Below are 21,164 nucleotides of genomic sequence, written 5' to 3' on the forward strand. Positions count from 1 at the left end.
AGTGTCTGAAGGGTTTAATTTCCTCTCTGGGTGACATGGAGCATTTCTTCCCCTCCATGAGGAAATTGGCAGTTACATAATTACAGATGTCAGCGCTGGGATTCTGAGCCCATGGTTACTACAACCTTAAAGGACAATTATGGTCAGGCAAGTGACTGTGTAAAAATGGCACCTTCTTACTCAGCACATCTGCTGAATCCAGAATCAGACCTGATGACTTTGGTGCTAAAAATAAGTTATAACAGCTCTCAATTTGAAGCCTCCAAAAACTTTGTTTTCCCACTTGTTCTCTCTGCTCTGCATGAAGTCCTAGGAAGAGTTGGGCAATTTGGGATCAAGCAAGACTGTTCATGAACGGGTGCCATATTTGGCAAACTGTTTTGACTGAAAACAAGTAAATAAATAACATTACATACTCTGTTTTGACATTTTAAAATGAAACATTTCAAGTTTTCCTTACAAAATCTTTCTGGAATAAATGGCTTAAGCTAAAAGGCTTGTTTGTTTGTTTGTTTCAAATGAAATATTTCACTTTGGGACTGAATAAAATATTTCAGTTGACCCTAAGCAAACCAAAAAAAAAAAAAGAAGAAAAAAATCAATCATTCACACAGTTCGAGTCCTGGAAATGGGAAGGGAAAGATGTTCCCCTCTAAAGAGCTTCTAGACTCTACAATCCCAATTCATCAAAGCATTTATTCACATGCTTAACTCTAAGTATGGGCTTAAGTCCATCTCTATTCAGGAACTCAAGTATACTCTCAAAGTGGTTCAAGACTTCAGGGGATCTTAAGCCCATGCTTCAGTGCTTTGAAGGCTTAGGTCCTAGAAGAGGGAATATATATTCTATTTAAAAAGCTTATGGAGTTGAAACGGAGCACATGTCTATCTCTCAGAGAAATGTATACAGCTCCACTTCAGCAGCTCAGAACCTTTACTATACTCCTGTGAGACAGCAAACTGCTGGTACCCTCATTGTACAGAGCCAGAACTGAGACACAGAAATGAAGGCGTGTAAGGCTACTCTGCACAGTACTAAAAAGGCTCGACTGTTTCTAGTTCCAGAACTAGCACTTGCAGAGCTAACAGAGGGGATCTCTGAGCAGCACTGCCTTGTGCTGTGTGGACACACCCAGAGAGACCAAGTGACTTGTACAAGATCGACCAGGATGCCTATGACAGAGCAGGAACTGAACCTCGGTCTCCCATGGCCCAGGCCTGCACAGCAACTGTTGGGCCAACTTTCTTAGGAGTGAGAAAGGGAGAAAGGGTTCTGGCTGCAAAGGAAGTTGCAGGATTCCAGCGTAACTGAGAGATGCTAAGAGATCGCTGCAGCAGAACTGTCTGATCGTATCCCCACAGTAGGGTCAAATCCCAGATGCATCTAATTCAAATACATAGCAGCCCACAAAGCTGATGGGACTAAGTAAACCACCAAGGTTGGCTGGGCAGTGGTCTCTGTCTCTGAGGCATCCTCTCTCTGACACTCCTCCTTTAAACCAGCCATTTAAGACCTTCCAGACCCATAACCGGGCTAACCAGGTAGCTCCTTGTCTGGCTGTTATTACCACTGACTCAAGGAAGAATGGAGGGAAATGCAAAATAATTGCTCACCTAGTGTTATACCTATAGTTTTGTAGGTGTTGCTTGGCCAGCTGGAACTGGTGTGAAAACAATAGACAATGCCACTGTCCCAAGTAAACATAATGGAGGATGCAAAGTCTTATTAAAGAACTTTGGTTTCTCATTTCTTTTCCTTTTCTTTTCCTTTATAAGATCATGAGTTTTATGGAGGCAGATGTTGTTCAGGCTCTGAGATTACATCAGCATCAGTAGGTAGTTCACTACGTTCCAGGAATCTGCACAGACTTCCTTTGCTGTTTCCACCCAACATGAATCAGCTCTGGCAATAACAGGGAAATGAAGTTCTGGCCAGTTCAATGATCGTCTGCCCTGCGTACAGTATGTCCATGGCTGGACAAAGGAGAATCTAAGATAAAGTGCGGTGGTTTGGGGGTTCTGTGTGCACTCAGCTTACAACACTTCAAACTTCATTTTGAGTGGGAGGTTGTTTTAACTTTATGACATTTTGCTTCCATGTTGAGCTAAAATTCACAGGAGACAAACAGGAACTATTATTTCACCTGGCACAGGCCTAATAATGGTCATCCATTCACGATGACTATCCAGTCCAGTGGAGAAAAAGATGGCTACTGCCCAAATAAAGCCTGTTTGTCAAGTCTGCAGTCACAGTTCACCTGCGAGGAGTCTTCAGTCTGATAAAGCTGATCAAGAAACCACCTGACAAAGGGAGCTGGAGGTTCCCCAGTCAGGAGTCCACCACTCATTTTAGAGGACAAGTGGAAGAGCAAAAAAGCACTGTCTGCAGAGCTCAGAAAAAGATGGTGATTCAGAGGACAAGCCACATGCAGGAGAGAGAGGATCCTGGAAAGACTCTGCCATAAACCCAAGAATTATTCAAGAGTGGTGAGGAAATGGAGGCAGGGAAACACACATAGGCATGTTTTCCATTATTCTAGGTCTGTACATCCCTTGTACTACACAGTGTAAAGACTGACTGCTTTTTTGAAACCCTCCCACCTGCCTGTTTGCTTCAACTATCACACGCCCTTGCAGAAGTGAACTATGAAGCCAGAGTGCCTAGCAGGTTGCAGTTCTGGTAAAGGGTGCATCCAAACCACTGGAGAGTTGAGGGCAGAAGGGGGAAGTGGAGAAGCGGAAAGTTAGCTCTAGCCCCAGGGGTCTCGGGCAGCAGGATGCAAGAGCCCACTGCTGAAGGAGAGTGCCACGTAGACAGCCTATGCCCAGGAAGTGTGCAAGAGCGGTCATGGAAAGAGCCGGTGCTGCAACCTTGTCAGAACAAAAGAAGGATAGGAACAGACAGGCGCAGAGAGGTGGGATCCAGACACAGCAGCAGCAGCAGGGGATGGGTAACACAAGAAACCTCAGGAAAAGCGTTTAGTACTTAGTAACGCCAAGGAAGTGTCAGAAAAATATAGTATCATTAGCCTGCAGGTGCTTGATTCCAGAGCTACCCGATCTATTTCCTGACCTTACAAGCAGTTTACTTTCTTTTTTTTTTTCAACAGCTAATTTCTGTAGGAGAACATCTGTGCTAACATCTGGCAGGTGACACGGAAGTGGCACTTGTAACTGGAATGATGACAACCCTGTGATTAAGCCAAGTGATCCTGATGGAAGATATAGTGTCACATTCAGGTTGCACAGGCTTTATCTTACTTCCTCACTACTAACTCCCCTTGGGACACTGCAAGCTGACTATAATCTAAAACAAAGGGGCAGCTACACTTTGTAGTCACAGAATCTTTAATAATATTCACATGCACTATATGGTGGGGAATGATTTTCTGTGGGTTTTTTCTTCAGCATTTCTTCCATTTTTTTGGTTGTGGTTTTTTTTTTTTTGTTTTGGGTTTTTTGGGGGGGGGGTGAAGGAGGTTAAGACAAGGAATGTAAAAGGCAAACCCAGACAAATACATCTGTTCACAAAGCAAATTGGCTAACATGGACTCTGCAAAACATTCAACAGGTGTGTCCTCAGACTTCATCTTTCCAGGATAAGTCTTGGCTTTTCCTTTTCCTGCCTTCAGTGTGGATCAAGGGATCCATCCTGCAGTCTCCTGATGGCAAAATGCTGCATACTTTTGAATGAAACTATGGAACAACTCCACAGGGAACATCTGGGACCACCAGCAGCTGAATTAGATACATCTGGGATTTTTCCTTAGCATAGCTTTCCCACACATGTGACCGATACACCAGAACGGTTCCAGTTAGGAAACTGGTAACCTTCTTTGAATACTGGCAGCTGTATCAAGGATATCAAGAAGCAGGTGTCAGATATGTGTTAGTGAATTGTGCATTGTGGCAGGGCATGAGTCTTCCTTCAAATGTACCTATTTGCTCCTGCAGGACCTCACATCTCTTTTCCTTCACTAGTCTTCTGTTGACTCCTTTTTATCTATTTGCTACAGCACTATCCTCAGAACCAGAGCCCTACCTCTGGCAGGACACCTATGCATTTATGGATAACCCAACCTTGCCTGCACATTCGGAATTGAAAAGACTTTGGCTCATTTCAGCATGTGGGCTGCTGGCCTTTGCTTCTTTGGGACTGTGGGATGGCAATGCACTCAACGCTTTTCAGCGTGAACTGATGCAGAATGTGTCTGTCGGTGAGTCCCTCTACAAGGAAAACTGGCGGCAACACTCATCTCACTGGCATTGCTGTTTAATCATTTCTGCATCATTACATATACCGGTATCTTTTATTCATAAGTAACATTCCATTTATTTATCAATTATTAAACATCTCAGTAATAGTGTTATTCAATGTTACATTTGTACACTGAAGCCTAGCCAAAATTTTTATTCATAAAGTTCTACACCAGTGGCTGAATTTGGGAGGAATGACTAGATAATAACATTTCTGGGTCTTCAGTGCTATTTTGTGACAAACCACATAGTTATACAGCATCAACCAGGAAATGTTCTCTTTTGACACCTCCATCTAATGCACATATTTAAAGTGTGTACATGCTAAAGAGTACATCCTGTTGACAGAGAGGGATGCTAAGAAGCGTTCAGGGCATAGATCATGTTCCCCTGGGTGTTTTGCTCAGCACCTGACAGAGTAGACCCTGATTACAGGTTCTGGACACTGCCATTTGTAAGAAAGTCTAGTACCACTATGTGACATTTATTAAAACAGTAATGATGAGCAAACTCAAGCAAAGGGGACAAGGGCCAAGGTTTTATGAACATGACGAAAGGCCGTATAACTTCTGTCTATTCAGATTCAGATACACTATGAAGCCCAGATCCTCAAAGCACAGTGGAATAAAATCTGATAAATAATTACTGCTTCCGAATGAGGTTACTAGAGTTTGCACCAAATATGTTTGTTACAAGAGAGATGGGAGGTTCCTGCTTTTCAAATCCCTGAGAAGAGCAGTTGCACATAAAAATATTTGTACGACTGTATGTTGTTATACATAGAAATGGTGTAATTGTTCATGCAAATGAGCTTTATTAGCTGTGTATATTCAGAGTTTGAAAATCAGGCCCTCGTTGTATAGTCAAGGAGAAACACTACAGTGAAAACATCAGCTTTGAATTCCCTGGAGCTTATGAATTTAAAACCTCAGTTTTATTTCATATTATAGCATAGAGTTTTTTGCACTGATTCCATTCAGAATCGTGCTACTCTCCTGAAACCTTTAGAACAAAAGCAAATAAACTCTCAGCAATAAAATGTGATCAGCTGGGAAAAAAGGAAAGGAAGAAAAGAAATTCTAGGCAATGGGAAAAGGAAGAGTTTCTAAAAATACCTCCTTATTTAGCTGGGTTTGATGTGGTTTCTATTGTTCTAACCTCATTCACAAAGGTTTTTCCCACCCCACACAGAACTTTCATACGAGATACACATTGTCATGGTACAGCTACAAACCTTAGAGATTAGGGCTAGCTACGGGGCACGGGAGCGTACAACAGGAAGCTGCAACTGCAGATAGCATTAAGTCATTGTACTCACGAATTTTAAGAAAACATTTCCCAATTCATGCTGAGATTGAGGTTCTGGTTGTAAACAAAATTCCAAGGCAGTAAGAAACTCCTTGTGCACGTCAAGAATGTCTTCAATGTTGGAAAACAAGATCTGAAATATGAAGAGAAATCCAACGTTAACTACAGAAGCAGGCTGAAGTGGTTATTAAAGGAGTGCCTAAGTACTGATTCTGTCTAGTACAGCAAGGATGGAGGATGGTGGCAGCATTGTAAAATGCTTATGGGGAATGGCTGATTAGCCACACTCTCGGCCTTCCCCCAGGGAGGTGTTTTGTTACACCTGTGCTACTGGCCTACATAAATGAAAATGAACTTTTTCCAAGTACCTGAGACTCATCAACAACAGCTTCTGACAAAAGTATTGGAAGTTCCCCAGCAAGTCACAGGTGGTAAATGTGGTACACCATAAGGCTACAAAGGATACAGGCAAAGAAGTAATCTAGCTTCTCACTCACGAGAATCACCTTTCTGAAGAAAGGGATATGACAGGTTATTTGGATATCTGAAATCTTTTGGCTCTTACAGATCTTTTAGAGCTTTTCTGCATAAGATACTGAATTGGTCAGAATTTCATGGACAAATCTGAAGTTATTCTTCATATCCTTTAAATAAGGGACTACATTTAGCCATCCCATTTCATCTGACCCTGCAATAAGGTGTCCAACTCTCTGCTGCCAAACAGCTTGTATTGTCATTCACACGTGTTGTAAAATGTTTCCAGATCAGAATAGTAGCATGTTCGCCCCCAGTTAGTGTTCCCTTAGACTAACATAAATGTCCATAAAAGGTGCAAGGAAATGGAGACTCGGGTCTTTAATTTGCATTTGAACAAGTGAATACATTGGAGCAAGTTGGGAATTTGTGTCTTCTCATCACTAAATAAGTATTCTCTAGTTGTGAGAACACAAATCCTGACTCTGTGTGTGTCTTATGATAGTTGAGTTCAACTGCTCGGGCATCAGCACATGCAGTCAATTTTGGTCTAAAAAGAAAGCCAAAGCTGTCTAGGCAAAAGGTGCTATGCACATGCAAGCTGGTATTGTTTCTGTTTGTATTTGGTTTGTCTATGTTATTTCCCATATGAAACAGGAAGGAAAACTTCGAAGTGTAAATGTGCACACAGCAGCAGAGAGCGCTGTGCTAACTGAAAGAGTCCCGACTACAGTGACTCAACTATGCTATGGGCACTGACAGCCTCTAGAGAAGCAGTTCCCAATTTTTTTCTATAATAATCCCACTTCAGGCTTTGCAACTTCACTTTGGATCCAAGCCTGACTGCTATAGCTGACTCTTTGCAGGATTCATGACTTAACTAAGTGCCACAACCCTATCTGGGGTCACAACTCTGATTTGGAGAGCATGGTGTTTTCTCATCCCTTTGCTTTAACCAGGCCTGTTTCAAAGGGAAGGTATGCAGTAAAGTCATCGATTTCTCACACTGAAAATGGCCTCCTGGCTTTTGCTTCATCATTAAACAGCACATTGTATAGTAAATAATGTCAAGGAGCTTGGCCTCAGAGAAATGGCTTCCAGTTTCCTGACATTCACTGAGCAAAATGAAGGCAGTTCAGAGCATCCAGCCCTACCTGCAACATGTGTTACTAGTCAAGGTGCATTGTCACACTGCAGTTTAATGCACAGTATTTGACCTGTTGACTGTGACGAGCTGTTTCAGCCGGAGTGCATCTACTCAGGGAAAGAAAAACCTTGAAATTAAGTCCTACTTCTCCACTGATGGGCATGATGTCTGGTCCCTCATTAAGGCCAATTTATATCTGGATCGCACAAGGATGTGCAAGACTGAGGGCTGAAGGAGCCTTCTTCTCTGGACAAAGGCAAATACAATTCTCTCTCCAGGTTATTCAAGCAGGCGCTCCCTTACTTCTATCCACTCTATATGCTCCAGCATAATAAACTGGATGTGCAGAAGAGAGTATGCTGAGTCTTACTAAGGCTTTACTTGTGCATGAGGAGATGCAATGCCCTCAGGGCTACCCCACCAGGACACTGTAGTTCGGCATGATCTCCATTGCAGATTCATGCCTTTAGGTTTCCAACAGACATTCCAGTGCAGTGGATTTGCACTGGTGGGCTTTGAACTCAACAGAAGAAAGAAGAAGAAGGAGCAGAGAAATATTTTTCTCTCCACAGAGGGGCTGTTTGTTTGCTTCCAGAAAATCCCCAGTGCAAATCCTAGCAGAACTGAGCACGGTTCCATTGGTCATCCGTGACTCATGTTATATGTTAGCTCTGTCTGCACGACTGCCATAAACTGTGCCTGAAGGAGATTAGCAAGGAAGGGGAAAACAGCTGTCAGGCATGACTTTGCCCTTCAGAAGTGGTCTTCATGGGAGTATTTTTGAATCAAGGAATAACTAGTGTGTAATCCACTCTGTTCTCTAATGGCCAGTGGGATTCAGCCTGCAGCCAGCTCCTTAGACAGCCAAGGTCATCTGAGGCTACAGGAGGCAGAGAGACCCTCCCCACCTGTTTGATATGCATTTGCCATTTTCTAGAACTATGCAGGGCACACAGAAAGCTGTGCCAACTTAACTATTTCATCACAGCTACAGTGGTACACCCACCCTAGTCTGTGCAGCTACACTGGTGTACAAGTGCTTGGTAAAGTTACACTCCCATTGGGAAAGGAGAAGGTAAAGTTACACTCCCATTGGGAAAGGAGAACAACTTATAACAATACAAGGCACTTCTATATCAGTGGAACTACCTGTGGTGATAGAAGCATAATTTTCTACCAGCATAATTATAATTAAAATAATTACACTACTTCAAAAACTATGTAGACCAGGTTTAATACCGGGCTTGGTATGGCCACTCTGGATGTGACACTAGTGCCCCAGGTTCACCTGACTGCCCAAGATGTGGTGCTAGTACTTAAGCATTATCCCAGCTGGTTTAAAGATACACTTTTTTCCTCCATCTAGACTAGTGACAGTCAAAACACTCCTGACTTTCCCCTAGACATTCCCACAGCATGAAGAGAGAGAGGAAAAAACAGGCTCAATTCCCCAGGCTGCCAAACCATTGGTACACTCTCAACTGTACCGTCCCTCCTGGTGCCAGTTACTCCACAGTTCCCTGGTAACTCAAGATATATAACATAACTGGGCAGAGTGCCCCTACAACATGCCAATGAACAGCACAAGGAAAAAAGAAAGAAAACTTCTGGCTGTAGGAAAGACACTAACTGCTTCTGATGGGAACAGAAAGATAGAAAGAATGGTCCTGCTGGTCGGGGAAACTGTACAGCTGTGATCCCATGTAAAGGCACCAGGAATTGACTCTTCATTTCAGATGGGGAGCTCCGTAACTGCAAGCTGGCTAAGGAAACAATGCCCATTAATGACAAAGACTCTCTCAATCTGGACCCTATCCACTCTTTCTCATGAAAGCACCCTGGGCTTTCCAACTCTATTAACCAACTCTAAAATAACAGCAAAAGGCCTTTACACACTCATACCTTAAACCAGCAAACAAAACATGCTCTTTTCGTGGTTGCATTTGATGGGCATAAATCATTACATTTCCATGAGATATGAATAATACTGGCAATAATAATATTCATTGGCATCTCTGGTTGCTCATGATTTCCTGCGAAGAGCTGTGTCGGTTTACTCGTTTTACTCCTGAATTTATTTTGTAGGGATTTTGCAGCATGTTAGGATCTGTAGTTGTTGATCACTGATTATTACTCCCTGGAACACTTACTAAACTGGCAGGCCAGGCTAGCTCGTATTGGGGTGCTTGTTAAAGGACTCTAGGTGACCCGCCTTGACACTGTTCAGAACAGCAGCATCAATGGCCTGTACGTAAACTTCCCTATTGCCATTTCACCACTTTTTCCTTGGGCTGCCTCTTCACCTGTGGAAAAATTTCCCATTTTGAGACTGTGATGTGATCTACCAAATTATCCTGTGATGCCTCCTGATCATTTCCAGGCAGTAGTGAAAAGAGCAGTGATTAATTTGCAGAAGTCAGAGTTTGCCATAGGTCTAAAAGAGACCACCAAGTCATCAGGGTCAGTCCCTCCATATTTTAAGCCACTACATCACATAATCTCATTCAGATCCCCATCAAGCTTTATCTGAACACTAGGTGGGTTATAAACCTTTACTGTAATCCAACTAACTGTTCCAAAACTACATTCTCTCTTCTACTTTTTTGCAAAACCCCATTTGACTAACCCGCACCTCCCAAATCACTTGCACCTATTCATTTTTTGCTTTCTCCACCCATTCACCTATCTGATGTATACAGAGTGAGTTCTCTGGAGCAGGGATTACAGTGGTACTTGACTGTACAGTGACTAGTGAAAAGGCCCCTGACCACTGGCCAGGGTGTCTACATACTATAGTAATACTAATATATAGCTGAATTAAAAAAATAGGAAAGAACCAACCCTGGTGAAGCCAACCCTGTTCAAGCACTGATAAGAGTGCTGTTGCTATGACATAACTCCATTAGTGTAGGACGCTCTGCTCTGTAATGTCAGCAGCAAAGCTTCTCATGAATTCAGCGAGGTAGGACCAGAACTTAATTCTGTGCACGAGCCTTAGTTCAGCAGCTGTTGCACTACCACTCCCTTTCCTGCCTGATATAAATTTCATTTGTCTATGGCCACATCCAGACAAATGTGGACATTTAGTTCCCTGGGGACAACTAGCAGCGGGACACCTTGTACCGCTGCTAGTTATCTCTGGGGAACACCTGTGAGATGCACCCTTTGGCATATGGCAGGTTATCCCAGGTGGCTAGGGCCAGCAACTGTGCTGGCCCCAACTTCCTTATCTGGGGGCTGGAGAAGCTGCAGCCATGTCATTCCTGCAGCTTGGAGCCTCGCCAGTGGCCAAAGCATGGTTCCAGCTGGCCAGACTCCAGTTTGGGGCAGCATAGTGCTGCCTCCATGTGCACCGCCCCCCCTTTTTTTCTGCACAGGTTTTACTGACCCCTGGATCTCCAGGGGTCAAACCCCTCAATCTCCTCCCATGCTGCAAGGTAGCAGCATGGGAAGCGCCTGAATGCACAGTGTAGGGCGCCACAGACGGGGCCGCGATGCCACATACCACACGGCTGCACTCATTTGGACATGGCCTGTGTATCCAAAGTTTGTTTTCAACTACAATGCCTGTAAGCAAACTGTCACTAAAAACAAAAAATGGATATTTAATTCCTGGTTCACTGAAATGTTCATGAATAATCTTTTTTCCAGGATTGCCTGCCTCCAATTCTGAATTCTTTTCTTTACTAATGCGATGAGAAAGCTGGAAGGAATACCTTGACATTCTCCTCTGTTATGTGTTTCTCGGCTTTATCCACAGCATTCTGTCTGATTCTGTGCAGAAATGCCTAAAAGAAAAGAAAAAAAAGGATTATTTGTCAATGGCCTGATGTGATATGACTTCACAGCTTGAAACTTCTGGCTTCCTGTTAGCATCTGGTCATACGAAGAGGGTGTTGTAACCCAAAGGGTTTCCAGACTCTCAGAATTGAACCATGCACCAAATCATTACTTGTGCTCTTAGAATCAGCTCTGCATTTTGGGCACATAGAAGGCATTTCCTTAGAGGTGGTTTTTTTGGTTTTTTTCCTGGTAACAAGTGTCTTTCCTCAGAAGCTCTGCTGACACTTTTTGACTGAAATATCTGTTACGACCAGCACCAAAGAGAGGAGATGCTTGTTTATTCTCTTGAAGGTTTCTCCTCCCTCCTCTGAAAGGCAGCTGTTCTGTTTTTAGGATGCAATGTGCCTGGCTCCTATCAAGAGAGATGTCAACGAAAATGCGGGCAAGGAACAACAAAGTACATTCATGCTGCTGAAGCAAAGGCAAGCCTGAGCTAAGTACTGGGGTTACAAATGATCTTAGTCTCAGCACTTGGGGAACTAAGGGAAACAGAAACCTGCAATCGGTGCCTGCGATGCGTTTTCATTTCTACTACATTTCTTTCTGGCTACTTAAAAAATTCAAAGCAATCTCGGGACTTTCTGCTCCTGCTGAGACCACCCCCCCCCAGCTCTGCACACCTTTGACTTTACAAGCCAGCCCAGTAAAGAGCTCAGGACTAGACACAAATGGGTAGTGACTCCGATACTAGCCTTTAGACTCCTGCTCAGGGCCAGGCAATGGCTAGTGAGAGGCCGTTTGTATGTGCAGTGACAGCGATGGCAGTTTGCTTGATCCAGCTGCGGTAATTCAGCAGAGCGCACTGCTGATGGGAAGTTTAAACTCTACATGGTGCTTAGCAGCCATGAGTTAAAAGCTTCTCCTGAAGTGAGGAGAGGGGAATTTTACCCTCCCCCAGGCGTCAGCAGATGGAGACAAGCCCCTGCAGGAGGTGGGGGAGGCTGCCTGAAAGGAGCCCAGCGAGGACAAAATCTGCTGGGATCAATTAAAGTGACCCAGACATAACGCAGGAGAGGGTTTTTCCGGTCTGCCCTTGTTAGTGGTTTCCATGCTTGCCTCTCTTGCATAAGGCCTGGGCCCTGGGGAATATTATGGGCAGGGAAAAAAAAGGGGACTTTTCGTATTCACCTGAGACAAAGTGGGGATGTGCGCAACTCCTTTGTATTTCTAATACAAAGCTGCCTCATTACACTGCTGTAATGAAGGGCTTGTAAAAGGTGAACAGTTTTACCCAGTGTCTGTCAGCTGGAGCACACTCAGCTGCTTTCTGATCTGCCTGAGGCAGGGCAACTGCTCACTGCAGCACATGGAGCTGTGAACCAGCCTTGCCGGAGCATGAACCAAACCTCCAGCCTTCTCATCACCAAAAGCCTCTCCCTCCGGCTTCTCAGATAGAAGAGCTTGAGCACAACTCACCCATTGTCGGTCCGCAACTGGGCTAAAGAGAAGAGAGTATGCAAAGGTGCCTGAATGGCAGGCAAACTGCTCTAAGATGGATGGGGGAGGACTATTTGCTTGTGCTGGGTGGTGGATTCTCAACCACCAGCTCATGAACAGATGTTAGGGGTCCCAATCACCTCGATCACCCAGTACTGTTGAACAGGATGCTTGAACCCAGACAGACATGAGGAAACTGGAGTGGGTTCTCTGGATGGAAAAGTTCAGGAATGGCTATTTTAGGGAGCAGAATGTTTTTTCCTGGTGACTGAGGAGCCAGCCTATAAAAAAAAGAAAAAGCCAGCCTTAGCAGCCAAGGCACTTTACCAGTAATCTTGCCAATGTCTGCTGTGATGTTAATATGCTGCCCAGCTTCCTGGCAGCAGTCAGGGAAGCCTCAGGATTGTGTGAGACAAAGTGTGCAGTGTGATGAGAAATAGCACTAGGATTGACAGGAAAGGGGATGCAGGAGATGATGCCTTCCTGCTCCAATACTGTGCATGATAGCTGAGCACTATTAATCAGGCATCTGATTTACATGTTTTGCTCCTTCATATATTAACCACCAGTTCCACAGAGATAAGACAAGTGGAGATTTTTCCCTTCCTTTAATACAGAATCAGATCTCTGTTCAAAAACAAATCCAACTGGATTAATTAATTAATCCATGCAATTAGCAGCTCCACTGGTGACTAATATTTACCAGTATATTAGTCCCAGCCATGTGTATTTCTAATAATAGAAATCTGGTAAACAGAAGGTGCAAATCACATTAGCTGTTACAGCTAGTCAAAAAAGCAGAGCCTGTGTTACCAGTAATTTATAAAACAGCTTTTCTGGGATGCCTGTCTGAGAAAATCACATTAATATGTGTGCATGTGTGTGAGAGAGAGGGAAAGGGGCTGGCACACCAAAAGAAGCAAGTAGGAAAAATAGAGACACAAAGAGAGAAAGAAAAGAAAGAGGGAAAGATATATCAGGAGAAAAGGAAAGAGTCAAATTTAGAAACGGAGTGGCAGGTCTGTTCCAGCCTTCTGATCATCTTGACGTGTGTAAACAACAGTATTTCCAGCGCCACCAAAACAAGACAGTTGTTGAGAGACAAATGTAGTCACCAACTTTCCAAAATGTTACCATAAAAATCCAAACTAGCTGGCTGCAAAACTATTTGTTCCCAGCTTTTAAAACCCCCTTCCTTTGAAATAAAAATCCTTAATGATGTAATCATTTAACCAGAACAGGGATTCTGCAAGCAACTCAACCAGCTGAAACCACTTCCTATTCAACCACTGGCACAGGCTCAAGTGTCAGCCGTGCATAGATGTCACCACAGTGCATCTTTTGCACTTAACACCAACAAATGCACAAGATGCATAAAATCATAGAAAATGAGAGCTGGAAGGGGCCTCAGGAGGTCTTCCAGTCCAAGTCCCTGCTCAAAGCAGGACCATCCCCAACTAGATCGTCCCATCCTTTTCTTCACCATCTGTCATTACATTGCCTCCACCATTCAGTAAGGGACCCATGCTTTCCCTGATCTTGTTTCTGACATACTTGTAGAAACCCTTCTTGTTACCCTTCACGTCCCTTACTAGCCGCAACTCCAGTTGTGCTTTGGCCTTCCTTGCTTTCATCCCTGCGTGCCTGCATGCCTGAGCAAGATTTTTATACTCCTCCCTAGTCATCTGTCCAAGCTTCCCCTTCTTGTAAGCTTCCTTTTCGCCTATGAGCAGCAGGTCAAGAAGAGGATGGCCCCTAGTTGGTCTCTCCAGCACTTGCACTAGGAAGTTGTCTCCAATGCTCTCCAAAAACTTCCTAGATTGCCTGTGCACTGCTGTATTGCCCTCCCAGCAGACGTCAGGGATAAGAGACTGATAAGTGTGGCGTGTGAACCTGCACCTTCTCAGCAGCTGGCCCAGGGTTGTGAAAGTCATTCACTGGACTCATCTGAATGACCAGGAATTTCACCCATTGAGTATTAAAGGCAAAACTCACCCATCTGACGTGTTGTTTTACAGAAATTACAAAAAAAAAACTATGGGAGGCCAGAGGGAAAGCATCAGAGCTTAACTCGGACCGTGTAAGAAAGTTATAATCAACGGTTACAGTGGTAACGTGCTTGGGTGCCACAGCGATAAGCCTGGGATGGACGGACAGAACAGTTAGGTTCCCATTTTATCTGCCCACGTACCCTGGGTCTCCTTGAAGGCAAAAACTGAGTTTTCTAAAGCAGCCCAAGCTCAGTGGTGGATTTCTGCATGCATGACAGAAAAAAAGAGATTCATGACCCACAACAATCCAGCAGATTAAGTAGAGCCCAGATCAGAGCACTAGGCCAAAAACAGTGTCTCGAAGCAAATGGGAGTTTTTTAGTCAATCGTACCAGCCAGACCGATAGATGTTCCTTCTTCTCGTGCTTCTCTTGAAAGCATACATATAAAACTTCATGTCCTGTCTTGCTTGTTTGCATGCCAATCACTAGGAAAAGAGCTCATTGCAGAAAAACAGCTAATGAAGGATTTGCTTTTGTTTAAAGCCCGACTGGGTGCATCAACCTAATATTTATTTGCACACTGTGACTTGTCGCCGTAAAGGTTTGTGGGCTTTCCAGACAAAGCAGAGCTAGTCTGACTTACCACGCACCATACATGTTTGCTCAAGGTGCAGAGCCTTGCAGGATTCGAGCAAACCTAGAGCTAACAAGGAGACTAAGAAGTAAGAAGTGAAATATCACCATGTCACCAATCTGCATCATGCCTGTTTATAGTGATAGGAAAAACAGTCATCTCCATCCTAACACAGACACACAAAGACGCACAGCATCTTGAAATATGAAAACAGAAGTTATATACAAATTTTCTTTTTCACCACGCCTAGGTTTCTGTTTTTATTTTATTTTTAAGGTCTCCTTAAGCTCCATGGCACTCAATGTACTACTCTCCAACAGTCTGAAATTCAGTTAGCATGAATAATGCAACTCTGAACCCTTACCCTGAATGTCACATTCAGTTTAAGGCAAGAATTTCTAAATCAGAGCTGTTCCCAGATTGATAATGATGTTGGATTCCCTCTGACATGGGTTTTGAACAGCTCTTGTTAGTCTTTTAACATTTCCTCTACTGGGAAAAGGGGGTGCTTTACCATCTGTTAGCTGGTATCTGTTAACAAAGATGTAGCAAACATCTTGTGTGGAGAAGGCAAGGTATCCTTAATAAGTGCCAACAGGTCAAAGTAAACATAAATTAGGGTCCAGTTACAGTGTGTCAGTTGACACCTGGTAAAAGTATACCTTTCTGCTGCGTGGACACGGCTTTACACTGGAGTATCTTTCTAGCGCCTTATCTCCCATGGACTGTGCACAAGATTTCAGGGGGCGCATGCCTGCCTTTGTCTGTTGATGGCATTGGTAAGATGCACAGGCTTGAGGGAGCGATCCTGGGGTTTTCAGGTGAGATGCAAAAATTAGCCCGGGTGCTTTCTCATTTTATTACCATGGAAGCCAAGAGCGTGAAGTGTTAATTACAGGAATCGTATAATTCTTTACAATGCCAAATAGAAAATGTGAGTTCCCTGGGGAAGAACGGCTGTCCTATTGCACTGACAACTTGCACTTTCAACCTTGGGCACTACTTTATAGTGTCCAGGAATACACAACCCTATTTTATCCCTAAGTAAAACAATGACACAGGAAATGTTTCATTACAGAAAGCCCAGCCGGGGACCTAAACGGCCCAGTTCATGTTTCTAGCCCTCCTGAAGAGGTCACTGCTACCTTCCCATGCCCGTGTCCCTTCAGGTGATCACAGAAGCAATGGCTCAGTTATTATTACCACTCAATATACTCAAGCAAGGCACATCAGCAAGATTCTTGCCCAGGAAATCAATGGGGAAGGGGATTTTATTAACAGGGCAATTTAATATGTATATTATTATTATGCAAGAAAGAAAAAGGAAGGCAGAGGAGTTTTTGCAAGGTAAGATTAGATCTTTTTGAAGAACAGCTGCAGAGCAAAACAGGACAACTCCTACGACTAATCAAGATAACAACAAGAGCCTTCAGCAACTCATGCTCCTTTCAGCCAAATCAGCAAAAACTCTTTCTACACAAACCACTAAGAAGGCTTGTTAAAAATCACACTCCCCTCCTATAACATATCACCCCCGACCTCAACAATACTGATTTCCAGACAAAGGATGCTCACAGCCACACTCACAAGGGAGTAATAATGTTCCTACTGGAAGGACAGATCATAAATTAGGCAAACTACATTGTGGTAGGTCTTAAAACAGAAGTTTCCTGAAAGTAGTCTACATTGAAAAACACGAAGTAATAAAGGCTATTATCTCAAATCAATGACCGGGAGCTAGATAGAAATAGAAACCAGAAATGGGATAGACGCTGGAAAACAAAGAAAGAAGACTCTGTAACCAACACAACAGAGCAGAGACTGAAACAAGACACACACTCAACTTCCCTGCCCAAAATATAAATCAGCACAAGGAGACTTCCTCAAACCTTCAGAAATAGTAAGAGGTTTCTGACTAAACAGCTGTGTGTCAGCCAGGGAGAAATGAAAGAGAGAACAGAAACAACCAAACAGCACATGGGGCAAGAAGCCACCAAATCTGAAATGGACAGCATCTCAAAGCAGGCCACTGTGAACCCAGGAGGGACAGAACTGTATTTTAAGTGAAAGTTAAACTTCTGATCCCACCATGTGACGACTCCTTTCATTGGGGCCCTCATCATAGGCTGACGCTTCCTATGCCTTAATGAGGCCCTGCCAACATTGGGTAAAACTTATCATTTCCATAAAGATTTGAACCAGAATTTGAATACGCGATCCCTCTTTTCTCAGTGCTTCAGTGAGTACTGCCACTGCCCTTGGATGTTTGACAAAATGTGCTTTGGATCTCCTGGGACTCTGGTATCACACTGGTATAACTCAATTGTCTTCCATGGAGTTGCTTAGACGCCTTTGGGAATAGGAGATACATTGAAATATATGGATGTTTCTACTAAACGCTTGCTGAAATCTGAAGTTTGAATGCAGGTGCATCCTTGTTCGTTTAGTAATTGCTAGCCCTGATCCTCAGCAGAAGGCTTGTATTCTTTTGGATATTACCATACACACAAGCCATAACCCAAACCCCAGCAGAAATTACAGGAAACATGAATATCCTGCATCCTTCAGCCAACAAATGCTATGTGAATTACAGGTCTTGTTTGCAACTGGCGTCTCAAGCACTATCATGAATGATCTCAAGATAATTTTAACAATGACAGGACAGGAACTATACTGAATTATTTGTATGATATAAGACATTTGTTCACATTAATGTTTTTCAACTCCATGTATAGTCCTAAAGAAAAACAGGCCTTCAGATAGTCCTCTCTCAGTAAATTGGAAACCATCTGAATGATAAATTTTAATGAAACCCTACTCTTGTTAACAGTCACTGTTCAGTAAAGTATCAACTAATCTGGGCTGGAGTTGAGATTCTACTTCACTTCCCCAGACCTAACGTGTTCCAGTTTTGTGGGCTATTACAAAAATACTGAGTTTCAACCCAGACATACCTGGTGTTTAGTAATAGGTGAAGTGGCTCACATGTAAATATGCGTATACAGTCTGTAAATATTCTAATATTTTTCCTGCTGCAAGCCAGTGTATAAATGTGAGATACTGGGCTAAATTTAGATTTCACACATACAGGTTTTACAGTGGTGCAGTTCCATTTATACCATCACATGTGGAATAATTCCTGTAGTATCTACAGAATTATACCAGTGTAAAACCAGTGTGGGATCAAACTTACCATTAATGTTATTAATTATGATGCCCCTTCTTGTGTTAATTGCAGAATTCCTGAATCCTGAGCTCTTACTAGTATAAATTTTAAATGAGCCATTTCTAATGAAGGGGAAAAGGAACCTAGGGATCTCTACAACATCAACTGAAAATCGTATCAAGAAATTCTTATTTGCAGTGTTTGATGTATGGCGTGTATTTTCCTTGATATCCTTGTGAAACAATGAAGAGTTACAGCTAAGGGAAAGAGCAGAGCTGTAAGAGGAGGATTAGCTCTACAGTGACACTATTTCATCTACAAACAGCTGAACAGAGACTAGCTTGGTAGGCAGAGGTGTTTAGTGGCAGAAAATAGCCTCAGGGTATTTTACTGCCCTAATTTTGGCATCCTGTTCATTATACTGGTTTCAAAGTTTCATGGCTCACTGACACACCTATTTATCCATGTACATACACATATACATACTTACATTTTGATCTACCCTCCAAAGAGGAACTGAAATGCTAACTACTCATAAATGATTTAAAAAAACAAAATGTAAATCACATACAGTACAACTTGTCAAGCAAGCAACCAATAACAGCTGAGTTGCTGCCTGGATTTCTGCATGGTGGCTCTGCGTTGCTGTTTTCTCAGCAGAGTATCAAATCAAATTCTCTATATTCAGTTTCCAGATGGGCACTTTTTCTCTAAACATAGAAAGCACCTGTATAATCTTGGTTTATAGGACACGGTGTGATAGGAATTCATTATAATCACCTTGGCTTCAGTATACCTCTCACTATCTTTTGCAGGCAACTATAAAGATGTCTATTATGTCTGCAAGTTACTTCTTGTTAACACATGCTTTGCGCACACTTTTTTTTTTCCGTAAGAAGCTATTTTTTTTTTCATTCCAATATCTTTACTCTTTAGGATTCATGATTCATTTCACATTGTAAAAATGGATGTTAACGTGACATAAGGAACAAATTATCTGCCCTTAAGAAAGGCTTTAAAACCATCTTTAAAAGGCATATTCATGCATTGTGGAACAGGGTGAAGCAGTGATCTTCAGTCACACACTCCAGAAGTAACACAAGGGACAGCTTTCTTTCCCTGAAGCACTGGAGGTACCACTTCCAAGAATTGTTTTTAGCTGTACAGATAATTGGGTGATATAACTACTGTAATAAATAGCTACTGTATATATATTGCAAAATCAACACTATGAGAGACATATAATTAAGCCTGGACCCAGCTTTTGCTCCCACTTTGTAACATGACAACATATTACATTAAGAACTGAGCAAAATATGGGGAAGTGAACAAAACCTCAGCTGTTTAAAACACTGTTCCGTGTGTATGTGTGCACACGCACAGACACACAGATATAGTGTCTATATTTTGGAAGTGAGAAGTGGCTGCTGCCTATACAATCCACATTCCTGTGACATGTCCAAAGATCCAATAAACTTATCCTAAGCCTTAATTAACCCTGCATTAAAAAAGACTACACATTTATTACTATCCATGTTTGACATATCTAATGTCCTTTCTGTCCATAGGTCCATTGCATTTACCACTGAAGTTAATAAAAAGGTCTGCAAAATCAGTTCAATAGAGCCTGAGGGAGTTAGGCACTAGGGGTGTATGAAACGGGCCATATTCAATTCAGAGTCAGTCCGAGTCAGGGACAGTGATTTGATTCATGATTTGGATCACTGTCCCCGATTTGATAAGATTTCATAGATTTCATAGACGTTAGGGCTGGAAGGGACCTCAGAAGATCATCAAGTCCTGCCCCAGGGGCAGGAAGTCAGCTGGGGTCAGAGGATCCCAGCAAGATAAACATCCAATTGACTCTTAAAGGAGTCAGTCCAGAGTAGGTACTTGCACCACCTCTGACAGCAGTCTGTTGCAGGCCTTGGGGACTCGGACAGTAAAGAAGTTCTTCCTTATGTCCAGCCTGAAATGGTCACTGTGGAGTTTGTGACCGTTTGACCTTGTCATCCCTTGGGGCACTCTGGTGAACAGATGTTCCTCCAGATCCTGGTGGTCACCCCTGATAAACTTGTAGGTGGCCACCAGATCACCCCTGAACCTACACTTTTCCAGGCTAAAGAGTCCCATGTCTCTCAGCCTCTCATCATAAGGTCTGTTTTCCTGACCTTTGATCATGCACGTGACTCTCCTCTGGACTCTCTCCAGCTTGTCCGCATCCTTTTTAAATTGTGGAGAATCCAAATCTGAAGATTCAATGCCAATTTGGTGAATCAGCGATTTTGCCGTAGACACGATTTAAATGTCTCTTCTACATACTTCGAAGTACCAGGTATGGCTCGTGAGTGCTGTAATGCTGGGAAGGATGGAGGGTCCTACAGGCATTCTTGGGGATGAGCCTGGAAGTGGTCTGGAAGTATTTCCGGTCCACTGCTGGGTCTGCCAGGGAGCACGTGGGGGACCCCCCTGTCCCTGCCCCGGCTCAGCTATCAGCCGTGGGGGGACCCCCGGTGCTCCCTCCAGACCCAGGAGGCACCAGTTGTCAAGACACAAGAGGCATGGTGGGAGGGGAGCCCATGCATACCCCGGCAGACCTGGAAGTGGACTGGAAGTACTTCTGGTCCACTTCTGAGTCTGCTACCAAGCATGCTGGGGAGCCCCCTGCACTGCTGTGAGATGCTCTATCCATCCCAGCATCACAACATTCATGAGCTGCCTGGTACCTTGAGGTATGTAGAAAAAACATTTAAAGCTGTGTCTATGGCCGAATCTCCAAAACTTTCTGAATCGATTTGGAGGGTTCTGATTCAATTCGGAGAGATTAAAAGGTCTCCTGATTCAATTTGGATTCGGAGATTTGGCCACTGAATTGGGCCAAGGCTCCGCTGAATCAAATCGGTGA

At 43.3% G+C, this 21,164-nt stretch overlaps 1 protein-coding gene across 2 annotated transcripts in view; it reads right to left on the reverse strand.

The window, feature by feature from the left end:
• Nucleotides 1-21,164, reverse strand: part of PREX1 (phosphatidylinositol-3,4,5-trisphosphate dependent Rac exchange factor 1) — a 229,258-nt gene that overhangs the window by 125,016 nt on the left and 83,078 nt on the right. For both annotated transcript variants that reach the window (XM_090064463.1, XM_090064462.1), the window contains exons 2-3: nt 10,903-10,974; nt 5,576-5,698 (exon numbers count right to left, since the gene is read on the reverse strand). In XM_090064463.1, the coding sequence (XP_089920589.1) occupies nt 5,576-5,698; nt 10,903-10,974 (195 nt within the window). The remainder of the gene's footprint in view (nt 1-5,575; nt 5,699-10,902; nt 10,975-21,164) is intronic.

The sequence above is a fragment of the Crocodylus siamensis genome, chromosome 10 (genome assembly GCF_052110815.1).
Source record: "Crocodylus siamensis isolate JL-2025a chromosome 10, ASM5211081v1, whole genome shotgun sequence".
NCBI lineage: Eukaryota > Metazoa > Chordata > Crocodylia > Crocodylidae > Crocodylus > Crocodylus siamensis.